The sequence below is a fragment of the Oncorhynchus mykiss genome, chromosome 5, assembly GCF_013265735.2.
Source record: "Oncorhynchus mykiss isolate Arlee chromosome 5, USDA_OmykA_1.1, whole genome shotgun sequence".
Taxonomy (NCBI): domain Eukaryota; kingdom Metazoa; phylum Chordata; class Actinopteri; order Salmoniformes; family Salmonidae; genus Oncorhynchus; species Oncorhynchus mykiss.
In genome coordinates, this window is record NC_048569.1 from 58,050,852 (window position 1) to 58,063,394 (window position 12,543).

Here is a 12,543-nt window from a genome sequence, read left to right on the forward strand (position 1 = left end):
ATTCTTAAATGGAAGACGTTTGGAACCACCAAGACTCTAGAGCTGGCCGCCCGGCCAAACTGAGCAATCGGGGGAGAAAGGCCTTGGTGACCAAGAACCTGATGGTCACTGACAGCGTTCCAGAGTTCCTCTGTGGAGATGGGAGAACCTTCCAGAAGCACTCCACCAATCAGGCCTTTGTGGTAGATTGGCCAGAAGGAAGCCACTCCTCAGTAAAAGGCACGACAGCCAGCTTGGAGTTCGCCAAAAGTTACCTAAAGGACTCTCAGACCATAAGAAACAAGATTCTCTAGTCTAATGAAACCAAGATTGAACTCTTTGGTCTGAATGCCAAGTGTGGTGGAAACCTGGCACCATCCCTATGGTGAAGCATGGTGGTGGCAGCATCATGCTGTTGGAATGTTTTTCAGCTGCAGTGACTGGGAGATTAGTCGGGATTCAAGGGAAAGATGAACGGGACAAGCCAGAGCCCGGACTTGAACCCGATCGAACATCTGAAAATAGCTGTGCAGCGACGCTCCCCATCCAACCTGACAGATCTTGAGAGGATCTGCAGAGAAGAATGGGAGAAACTCCCCAAATACAGGTGTGCCAGGCTCGAGGTGTCATACCCAAGAAGACTTGAGGCTGTAATCACTGCCAAAGATGCTTCAACAAAGTACTGAGTAAAGGGTCTGAATACTTATGTAAATGTGAGTTTTTTACATTTGTTTTTATAAATTAGCAAAAAATTCTAAAAACCTGTTTTAGCTTTGTCATTATGTGGTATTGTGTGTAGATTGCGGGAAAAAGCAATTTAATACATTTTAGAATAACGTAACAAAATGTGGAGGGTTGTTAGCCTTTTTTAATTTTGTAAGACATTTGACTTATTTGCTATAGCCAGGCCAAATAATTTGAGGAATAACTGTTTGTGATTAGAAAACTTAGAAGAACCATACAAACGTCAGCACACAGCGTCCAGGGGGTGAGCATGCTCTACCACTACGGGGCAGTTTAGTTGACGCAAAGTAAGACATTCTCGTGTTCCAATTGTTTGTTTAGGTAGCGTGAATCGTTGTTGTTCACACAGAGGTGAAGTGCGGAATAATTGAAGGAATGAATCCGAGCCTCACGCTTATCACCTGTGGAAGGCGGGGCTTCCAGTGAGGCGCGGATTTCATTGGCCTTGTCAGGAGTGATTGTAGATCCTTCAACCGAAGTCGTGAGAGTTCGACACCCCATAAGTATGTTGTACCAAAGTTGACTGACTGAAAGGGAACTAAACTTGAGCTCGACAAGCGCATCGGTGAGGCATTACACCCCTGCACTGAGAAAATCTTGTATTATTAATTAGTCTCAGAGTCAGCCTGTGTGTATTCCCCCAAGGAAGTTGTTTCTACAACCTAGCTACTCCCTCACTATACTTAAAAAAACGTGGATAAAAAAATGCACAGGGCCAGCATTCAAAACAGAGCTAGCGCTAGCTAGGTCCAAAAGTGAAGAGCAAGAAATCAAAGCTAAGACAACTCCACACACCAAAGTCAATGGCTAGGGAGCACAGTTCTCTAAATTATTCACAATGTGGATCATGTTTAAGTAATAATGGATTACAAATTTCCAACAGTTTTCCCTCATCGTTGACTAGTGCATTCCAATTGGAGCAAGTGCAAACATACGACAGTCCTACATCCTAACGAGCGGAATAGCTCATTAGGGTTGTAATTCAAATGATGATATCGCAAGTGGAATCTTCTCCCTTAAAATGTACAGACAGATTGTATTTGATCATGGGATGATATGCTTTTTTTTTCTCTTTCCCGCTCTCCAAATCTACCCTCATCATACTGCAACTGCATTATTGAGAACAATGTCTCATGGAAACACTAGGGGGTCTTCTAGGAACTCCCAAGTCCCATTGAAAATGCCTCATGAAGTAGGCCATCTGGGATGTGATGGGGAGAATGCCTTTGGAATAATGTGCAGGGAGTGCGCTCTCCGTGCCAGTCGGCAGCAGAGAGAAAAGAGGTGTAATAGACATGACACTAACCTGAGAGAGCTGTGAGATGAGCAAGCAGATGGTGGATCAGTGGCAGCGAGGCAGAGGGCACCCACGTGGGGGGAAAAGAGAATAGGTGAGAAGAGAAAGAAGAGCGAGAGATAAGTGTGTTTTCATGAACAGAGCTTAAAAAAAAAGAGAGAGCAATAATCAGCAATATTTCAGTGTCATACTGTCTGCTCCGGTGCACACCATTTTATGCAACAACAAAAAACAACCCTAAAACAGAGATAGTCACTGGTTATGCTTTATTTCAGTCAGCTATTCCCTTGATATTTTGTAATTACATTGTATAATGATAATTACATGCTAATTTCCTTTTGGATTCTGTGAGACTCATTGAAATTTGGTTCTAGGTAATTACTAATCGTGTAGAATTAAGTACCCATTGTTACAACAATTTCTCTAGGAAAATATCATATATAGGAGGGCTATAGAATGAAGCTCTGAGTTTCATGACCATAAAAGGAAGAGGATGAGATGATTAAAAACTATACATTTTAATTTCAAACAGCTATAAAATATTAAACCAAAGTTATAACCCTGTGCTACCGCAAACCTAGTACATCACCACTGTTTACTTATTTATCAGTCTTTGTCAAACCTATTTTCCTTGCTTTATACCTTTCCTTTACACTTGGTTTCCTTGAGACCCTGAACCAGCGTTATTAATTAATAAGCCCTTGCATCAGAGGCATATTTCGGTACATGCCGGCTCTCTTTGTGGGTTCTTAACGGTGAGGCCATATTAAATATAGACAACCGTCGTACTCGAGCACAACCATCTGCCCTTTTCATATGGCTGCCATCATGTGTTGGTTCACAGGGAAGTTCCTAGCTCCTGTCATGAATGACCATGATGCACCTACAGCATGACGCGACCCACGCCTCGAATGCAGACTTCAAACATCTCAGTAGACAAACGTGGCTTCCTCTCCTTATCTCCTTTCTGTCATCTGCTCTGACAAAAAAATGTGAAAGAAGTGGACAGGTGAAAGCTAATTCCCAATAGACATCAAGCATATTGCTTTCACCTATCAGATACGAAGCCGAGGATGAAAGTAATATACTTTAGACTGTTGAGATGCACCCTAACCACATAGCTCTGCATCAGTGGGAGTGTGCTGCTGCCTTGGCGGCAGTGAAAGAAGTGGGTGTACCCATGCTATTTGTCATTGGCCAGGGCTTGTAAGGTTTGGAGTGTGGTGAATTAATACAATGGGAGAGGAGAGGTACCAAAACCTGGAGCATCAACAACGCTTCTATTGTAGCTGTCCCTCCAGCTACAAAATAAAGTCACTACTAAGCTTTTCAACACTAAAATACAGGACCTCCAGACAAAGATTTTACAGTTATATCACAGACGTGACAACACGTCTGCCATAACGACTTAAGTCAATTACAATAACTCTTTCATGAAGTGGTGTCATATTAGGACCGCCGTGTGTATGCTAAATGTCGGCATATATTTCATACATGAAACTGCACCACTTGTGTTTAATTCATAGAACACAAATCGATACGTTTGACTTATCTTATCTACAAGTCAAACAGAAAGCCAAAGCCAGACTGTGTGTGTGTGTGTGGCTGAAAAGACAGAGATGAGTGCACTCTAGATGGAGGAGAGGAATGAGTCAGTGAACTGTACAAAGAAATGCGCTGTGCTCCAGCCAGTTTCCTAGGTGACCCCACTGCAATTACATTATACATTCCCAAAGTAGCCAAAGGAATGTTTCCGCCTGGTGTCAACGGACACGGGGGCATAGTTTGTTGAACTAATGTGATAAAAACAGAGTGAAATCAGATCACATCAAAATAAGCCCAGCTGTAAGATGTGCCTTGTAAAACATGACTCGAGAATATCACAAACCAGGAAAGCTATGAAGAAGAATGTACCGTTGTTTCTGCTGTATTGTTGAAGTTGTGTCACATTTATGAATACCCAAACAATGACTTCCCGGGGTATCTACTCTATACCACCCATTGTTCATAGTCATGCATAATAGGAATTCATGCCAGTAGAATGCCGCCTAACGCCTGTTTATCTCAATATGCTAAACAGCGGGGCTATTGTACAGTTACACAAAGGCTCTGGTTGGCTGTAGACAGTATGGACAACTGCTTCCCCCGTGACTAGCGCTATTCTGAAAAAAAAAGATGTTTGCCTTATACTGTTGGCAGCTACTCATGTTCAATGGCTTGTTGTTAGTGGTTTGCAGCACACACACAGCTCTCATTCAATGCATGTTGGTACCAAAACAAATAACCAAAATGGCCCTAGCACTTATCAAACAATGGATTACCATTACTTTTCTGAAATAGCCATTCAAATGAATTGGACGAGCCATCGATTCAGGTTGGCTCTGTAACAACGAGCTGTATAACAATGTGATTTCTAAACGCAATTAGTTTGTATTTACATAGTTTGCGCGGTGTATATATTGTGTCTCCCGCCCACATTGGCTCAAGCCGTCATTATTTATACAGCAAATCCTTCAAACGTAACCCAGTGATAATATATCCCATATTAATTCCCAAGAAACAAACAACCATAATGCCTTTCAGCACACAACATGGTACAAGAGAATCTTTGGAGGACTAGCCACGGGAAGTATTTGCGGTGGGGGTGCTGCGTTATTTTTTAGCAGACAGGAGGGACGCAGAAAAAAATGATTGCCCGCACTGAAGACGTCTATATCAGTCCACTAATACAGGACTAATAAAGGCCCAGTGCACCACTTTTGTGAAAATGTGCCTACATACAACACAGTAATGTACATTTACATGAAGTGGTTTGTAAGAACTGTAAATTAATGACCGCAAAAAATTGGTTGTTTTCCATGTTATTTGATCAAGAAAATATACACATTTGATGTGGATGTGTTGTGTCTTTGTCCATTACTTTGCGCCAATTGTGCGCCGTCCTATGGGACACCCGGTCATGGCCACTTGTGACAAGGCCTAGGATCGAACCCAGGTCTGTAGTGATGCCTCAAGCACTGCCTTAGACCACTGCGCCATTCGGGAGGCCCCAACTTTGCACCTTCTGATGTAAATGTTTGAACAGTGAAAAAAAAAGTATATATTAATAAAAATAAAGAATAAATTGAAAAAAATATTGTTTAACAAATTTAGCGCACTGGGCTTTGAAAGTTTCTTCAAGTGCAGTCGCAAAAACCATCAAGCGCTATAATGAAACTGGCTTTGATGAGGACCGCCACAGGAAAGGAAGACCCAGGGTTACCTCTGCTGCAGAGGATAAGTTAATTAGAGTTACCAGCCTCAGATATTGCAGCCCAAATAAATGCTTCACAGAGTTCAAGTAACAGACACATCTCAACATCAACTGTTCAGAGGAGACCGCGTGAAATCGGGCCTTCATGGTCGAATTGTTGCAAAGAAACCACTACCAAAGGACACCAATAATAATAAGAGAATGGCTTGGGCCAAGAAAGACGAGCAATGGACATTAGACCGGTGGAAATCTGTCCTTTGATCTGGAGTCCAAATTTGAGATTTTTGGTTCCAACCACCGTGTCTTTGTGAGACATAGAGTAGGTGAACGGATCATCTCCGCATGTGTATACACACACACACACACACACACACACACACACACACACACACACACACACACACACACACACACTGTCCGTAGGGGTAGCACTGCTACGCCATGTGCTTATCTGTCATGCCTTAGCAGTCAACTTATGAGAATAATCGAACAACTGCAATTCCAGGCCTCACCTGTGGGGCGGCGATATTCAGCGCAGGGTTGGTCAGTTCAAATTTCTCCTGTGATTTCTCCCTTGCAAGACGCGCTGCTTCTTTCACTTCCTTGAACTGGTCTGAAAACTATGGAAGAAAAAGTTAAATATAATTATCAGAGTAATTCGTCAACCAGTGTGCATTATAAATGTGTTTCTTCTGAATTTGAGACAGTCTATAGTGGTGACTAACCTGCTGAAGCTGTTGCTCAGTGGCAAAGCCCAGGCCATACACGGTGTTGGCGCGGCTGTCAGCCCACTGGCCAAACTTCTGGGAGGTTTTGGTGAAGGTCATGTTGGGGGTGATGGTGCTGTTGATGATGGCCTATGATGGACGGCAGAGGCCATTAAATAAATCAACCGCTTATTTCTAATCAACAAAGCAACAAAGGAAAACTTCACACATCACTGCTTGATTCTGCCACCTTGCCTGGGGCCTACTGATAATAAATTCACAGAGAAAAACAACATTACCAACACATCAGACAAAGGCATTATTGTTCAAAATGTACTAAATTGCAGACGTGTTTAAAGTTCACCATTTCCCTTTTTAATCCATCAACCCATTCAGTGAGCGAGAGCATTAACATTCTCATTGAGTAAGGACATCCACTCACTCTAGTACTGACAAAAACCTACGCAAAATAATAAGATGTGTGCTGACTACCTTTGAAGCACCCTTTGTAGGACAAGTATAGGGAGGCAGGACTAGAAAATGTTACATGCTCATTAGTCAAGAGCAGGCCAGCTCCCCTATAATGTGTGTGTTGGGAAGCAGCCAAGGGTACACCTAACTACCCTCTACCAGACATGACACAGCAGGTCCTTACTAATGGTGTTACTCAAAGGGGACTCTGCTGTTCAATCATATTCCATCAAAGGCAATCTGGACAATGAGGACCATGTTGGTAAGAGAGAGCCAGCGGGGTTCACATCTCACCTTGGTGCCCCCCACACTGATGATGCGGTACACACTCCGATTGGCATCGTAGAAGAAGGAGACAGTGACGGCATGCTTGCTGGCTGGAAGCCAGTTCCTCTTGGTGGCCGGGTCTATCTGGAAGACGTGCGCTCTGGCACTGAAGATGGGTTGTTCCCTTCAGGGGAGAAACACACAATGCTATTTAGCAATGCAGCCTAGTCACTCACTGCCATTCTCTTCTAAGACATGGAGGTGAAATGGAGGACGTATGCACGTTACAGTTACATGATTCCATTGCTGCCAGTCAAGCTGTGGGAGGGGAGCCCCTTTTTGAGATTCACACTCGGATTCATTTTGAGCCCTGGAAATGGCTCTTTCAAATGAGCCACCACAACGCATTAACAACTTAAAGGCCAAACAAACAAAATAGTTCTGAAAAGAAAATGTTCTGCAGAGGCATATATTGCTCAGACATTCCCATCTTTTAAATGGATGGAATTTCATTATTTGTTATAGCCTGTGGGTATTGTTGAGGGTTTAGGTTAGGAGTGACCTAGTGTAGCAGGCATAAAATAAAGTCCTGATGCTAGATCTTCTACCTACTGGTAAATAACTCTACTGCACTGTTCAACCAATCCAGTAAATGTGGAGGAGGAGTTAAGATGGAGTGTCGCATTGTTAACGTCCAAAAGCGTAAGTCGCGCCACAGGCTCACTTTCCTTTTCCTCTGAAAATCGGGAACATCTGGTTGTTGGGTACTAGACAGAGGCTAGGTTAGAAGGAAAGGCCAGGGTTTTTTCTGCCATTTACATCCTTGTGTCGTGCCGCCTAAGCATTTTATTTAAGTACAAACAGTGGAGAAAAAACAGTGGGAGAATATGTAAGGATTGAAAAGCGCTTTCAGTGTAAACTTAAACAACTAAAACCAGATATAGAGTATGTAGAAAAGATACTGGACGTACACACTCAGTGGACAGTTTTTTTCGCTCCAACAGACAGTGAGTTGCAGGCAGACAGGATTCAGTTACTGTTTGATTGAATGTTAGAATGGGCAAAACGAGGACCTAAGTGACTTTGAGCCTGTTTTGATCGTCCGTGCCAGGCGCGCTGGGTCTAGTATCTCAGAAAAGTCCAGCCTCCAGCGCTTTTCACTTATGACAGTGTCTAGGGTTTACCGAGAACGGTGCGCAAAATTGAAAAACATCCAGTCAGTGGTAGTCCTGTAGGTGAAAACAACTCGTTAAAGGAGAATGGCACAACAGTGGTGTGCAGAACGGTATCTCAGAACGCACAACCCGTTGATAATTATTACTTATCAAGGATCGGCTATTGAAGCAGATGACCACACAGGATTCCACTCTGATCAGCTAAAAACAAGAAGAAGCAGCTGCAGTGGGCATGTGATCACCAACACTGGACAATTGAGGAGTGGAAGAACATTTCCTGGTCCGCCGAATACCGGTTGCTGTTGTGTTATGCGTAAGTAGCATGAATCCATGGCCCCATCCTGCCTGGTGTCAACAGTCTGGTCGGGGGTGTGGGGATTGTTTTCCTGGCATTGCTAGGTCCTTTGATACCAATTGATCAACATTTCCATACCCCGAAGAATTCAATATGTTATGGATGCAAAGGGCGAGGTCTGAGCCGGCACTAGATGGGTGTAATATTTTTTTTGTTTTTGTTGCGTATAATCTTTGAGAACTAACAAATCACCAAAATAAAAGCTAAACAGGGAGAATTGAAAATTCCTAAAACAATGAATTTAGCAGTATAGATTTTGTTATTATGTTTGATCAAAATAACACAGCATTAGCCATGCATGGCAAAAGGCATACAATGGCAGGAAATTAGCTTTAAACTGAAAACAATATTGCTATATTGTAGAATTGCAGGAAATTGGCTTAGAAATGCAAACATTTCTCTACACCATACACTCTACACTCTACACTGGGGGCAGACCGCGCCACCCTGTTATGGCCCCTGCCACAACCACCGCCTAAGCTTTTGGATCCAGAAACAACCTTGGAGGCTATCTGTTAAATTAACCTATATCAATGGATAGTGATTTGATATTTCCAGAAGCCAACTCATCTTCTAATTCAGGGTTTCGCAAACTCGGTCTTGGCTCAACGCTACACAGCTGATTAGCACTACACACACACACACACTACACAGCTCATCAAGCTTTCATTATTTGAATCAGCTGTGTAGTGTTAGGGCAAAGACCAAAATGTGCACCCAGGGGGGGGCCCCAGGACAGAGTTTGAGAAACATTGCTGTAATTGATGTTCGCTAAGCCCTGCCCCAGAATTTTGGGCAACCAAGCTGTGCTCCAATGGATAGCAACACATGAAAGCCAGTGAGTAAAAAAATATATAGTTTAAATAATTGACCAGTGCACCAGTGGTACTGAAGTACATCCATTTCCAATGGAACGCTGCGTTTGCCTTGCAGCACTGCGTTGCAGAGGCAGTTTCAGGGCGTTCTGTATGTTGCATATGTTGGATTTATCGAAAGTATGCATAATGCCTCGATCACACCTTCAGTGTAATTGCGCAAAATGGTACACAGCAGCATCTACATGTGTGCAACAAAAGTTCAACATTCACCTTTTGCTACCATTTCTGTCAAGCCGTCTACGCATAGTTTGACGCATATGTTCCATGTCTGATAAATCCAACGTATTCACCACACAGAACGCACTACAACTGCCTCTGCAAAACAACGCTGCAAGGCAAACACAGCTGAACGTACTTCTGGTGTACCAAAATGCAATGACACTGTCGGTGTGATCGAGGCGTAAAGGACATGCTGGTGGCGCAGTCACTTATGACCTATCGAAATCTCCCAAGGAACGTTTGGATGATGCCCGTGGTTTCTTCCCGTCACAATTGTGTGGCCTGTACAGGTATTAAAAAGTCCAACACCTTCAGATCGTTCATTACAAATAAAGAATACACGATCAACAGATTAATTGCCTGTGGATCTAACAATGTAGTGTATCTACTGTCTTGTCCATGTGGCTTGCAATACACTGGTATTCATTTTGCTCCTCCCTTCCTGTAGGCAGAAACTCAAACAGGATGTACCAACGCTGGTCTGACCAATCTGAATCCACATTTCAAGATAGTTTTGATCACGCAGACTGGGATATGTTCCGGGTAGCTTGCGAGAATAATACTGACGAATATACTGATACGGTGACTGAGGTTATCAGGAAGTGTATAGGAGATGTTGTACCCACTGTGACTATTAAAACCTTCCCTAACCAGAAACCGTAGATAGATGGCAGATTTCACGCAAAACTGAAAGTGCGAACCACTGCATTTAACCATGGCAAGGTGACTGGGAATATAGCAGAAAACAAACAGTGTAGTTATTCCTGCCGCAAGGCAATCCAACAGGCAAAACGTCAATATAGAGACAAAGTGGAGTCACAATTCAACGGCTCAGACATGAATGTATGTGGCAGACAATCACGGACTACAAAAGAAAAACCAGCTACATCGCGGACACCAACATCTTGCTTCCGGACAAGCTAAACACCTTCACCCGCTTTGTGGATAACACAGTGCCACCGACGCAGCCCGCTACGAAGGACTCTGGGCTCTCCTTCTCCGTGGCCGATGTGAGTAAGACATTTAAGCATGTTAACCCTCACAAGGCTGCCGGCCGAGACCGCATTCCTAGCCGCGTCCTCAGAGCATGCACAGACCAGCTGGCTGGTGTGTTTACGGACATATTCAAACTCTCCCTATCCCAGTCAGCTGTCCCCACATGCTTCAAGATGGCCACCATTGTTCCTGTACCCAAGAAAGCTAAGGTAACTGAACTAAATGACTATAGCCCCATAGCACTCACTTCTGTCATCATGAAGTGCTTTGAGAGACTAGTCAAGGATCATATCACCTCTACCTTACCTGTCACCCCAGACCCACTTCAATTTGCTTACCGCCCCAATAGATCCATAGACGGTGCAATCGCCATCGCACTGCACACTGTCCTATCCCATCTGGACAAGAGGGATACCTAGTACCCTCCAAGCTCATCATTAAGCTCGAGGCCCTGGGTCTGAACCCCGCCCTGTGCAACTGGGTCCTGGACTTCCTGACCGGCCGCCCCCAGGTGGTGAAGGTAGGAAAATACACCTCTACTTCACGGATCCTCAACACTGGGGCCCCACAAGGGTGTGTGCTTGGCCCCCTCCTGTACTCCCTGTTCACCACACATGATTGTGTGGCCAAGCAGGCATCCAACTCAATCATCAAGTTTGCAGACATCACAACAGTGGTTGTGGGAGTGTGATGCCAAGAAAATAACCTCTCACTCAATGTCAATAAAACAAAGGAGATGATCGTGGACTGCAGTGGAGAAGGTGGAAAGCGTAAAGTTCCTCGGCGTACACATAACTGACAAACTGAAATGGTCCACCCACACAGACAGTGTGGTGAAGAAGGTGCAACAGAGACTAAAAACCCTAAAACACTTACAGATGCACAATTGAGAGCATCATGTCGGGCTGTATCACCGCCTGGTATGGCAACTGCACCGCCAGCAACCACAGGGCTCTCCAGAGGGTGGTGCGGTCTGCCCAACACATCACCAGGGGCACACTTCCTGCCCTCCAGGACATCTACAGCACCCTGTGTCACAGGAAGGCCAAAAAGATCCTCAAGGACAACAACCACCCAAGCCACTGCCTGTTCAACCTGCTATCATCCAGAAGGCGAGGTCAGTACAGGTGCATCAAAACTGGGAACGAGAGACTGACAAACAGTTTCTCTTTCCAGGCCATCAGACTGTTAAATAGACATGACTAGCACAGAGGCTGCTGCCCTATATACATAGACTTTAAATCACTGGCCACTTTAATAAGTGGAACACTAGTCACTTTAACAATGTCACTTTAATAATGTCACTTTAACAATGTTTGCATATCTTGCATTACTCATCTCATACGTATATGCTGTATTCTATTCTACTGCATCTTAATCTATGCCACTCTGACATTGCCTGTCCATATATTTATATATTTTTAATTCCATTCCTTTACTTAGATTTGTGTGTGTTAAGTATATGTGGTGAAATTGTTAGATATTACTGCACTGTCGGAGCTAGAAACACAATCATTTCACTACACCCGCAATAACATCTGCTAAACACGTGTGTGACCAATAACATTTTATTTATTTTGATTTATTACACGTAGGCAACTACGGTTACGCAATAATAGGCAAAATCACCAGACATTTTTATGAGGCTAATCATGCTGTGAATGATCTTAAGTTCTGTGCCATAGCACAGTGGGTGGCGCAGTGGTTAAGGGCGCTGTACTTCAGCGCCAGCTGTGCCATCAGTCCCTGGGTTCGCGCCCAGGCTCTGTAGTAACCGGCCGCGACCGGGAGGTCCGTGGGGCGACGCACAATTGGCCTAGCGTCGTCCGGGTTAGGGAGGGCTTGGTCGGTAGGGATGTCCTTGTCTCATCGCGCACCAGCGACTCCTGTGGCGGGCCGGGCGCAGTGCACTCAAACCAAGGTTGCCAGGTGCACGGTGTAGCCTTGGTGCGGCTGGCTTCCGGGTTGGATGCGCGCTGTGTTAAGAAGCAGTGCGGCTGGTTGGGTTGTGTATCGGAGGACGCATGACTTTCAACCTTCATCTCTCCCGAGCCCGTACGGGAGTTGTAGCGATGAGACAAGATAGTAGCTACTACAACAATTGGATACCATGAAATTGGGGAGAAAAAGGGGTAAAAATGTTTTAAAAAAAAGAAATTCTGTGCCATTGGCCGTGTTCTCTCAAACTGCAGATGCAATATA

The 12,543-nt window shown here is 44.2% G+C and overlaps 1 protein-coding gene across 3 annotated transcripts in view; it reads right to left on the reverse strand.

Annotated features, from left to right (window-relative positions):
- Window positions 1–12,543, reverse strand: part of homer3b (homer scaffold protein 3b) — a 48,204-nt gene that overhangs the window by 17,180 nt on the left and 18,481 nt on the right. For 2 of the 3 annotated variants that reach the window (XM_021603496.2, XM_021603494.2), the window contains 4 exons: window positions 6,746–6,902; window positions 5,999–6,130; window positions 5,786–5,893; window positions 2,030–2,038 (listed from right to left, as the gene is read on the reverse strand). In XM_021603496.2, the coding sequence (XP_021459171.2) occupies window positions 2,030–2,038; window positions 5,786–5,893; window positions 5,999–6,130; window positions 6,746–6,902 (406 nt within the window). The remainder of the gene's footprint in view (window positions 1–2,029; window positions 2,039–5,785; window positions 5,894–5,998; window positions 6,131–6,745; window positions 6,903–12,543) is intronic. The other variant, XM_021603495.2, reaches the window with a different exon arrangement.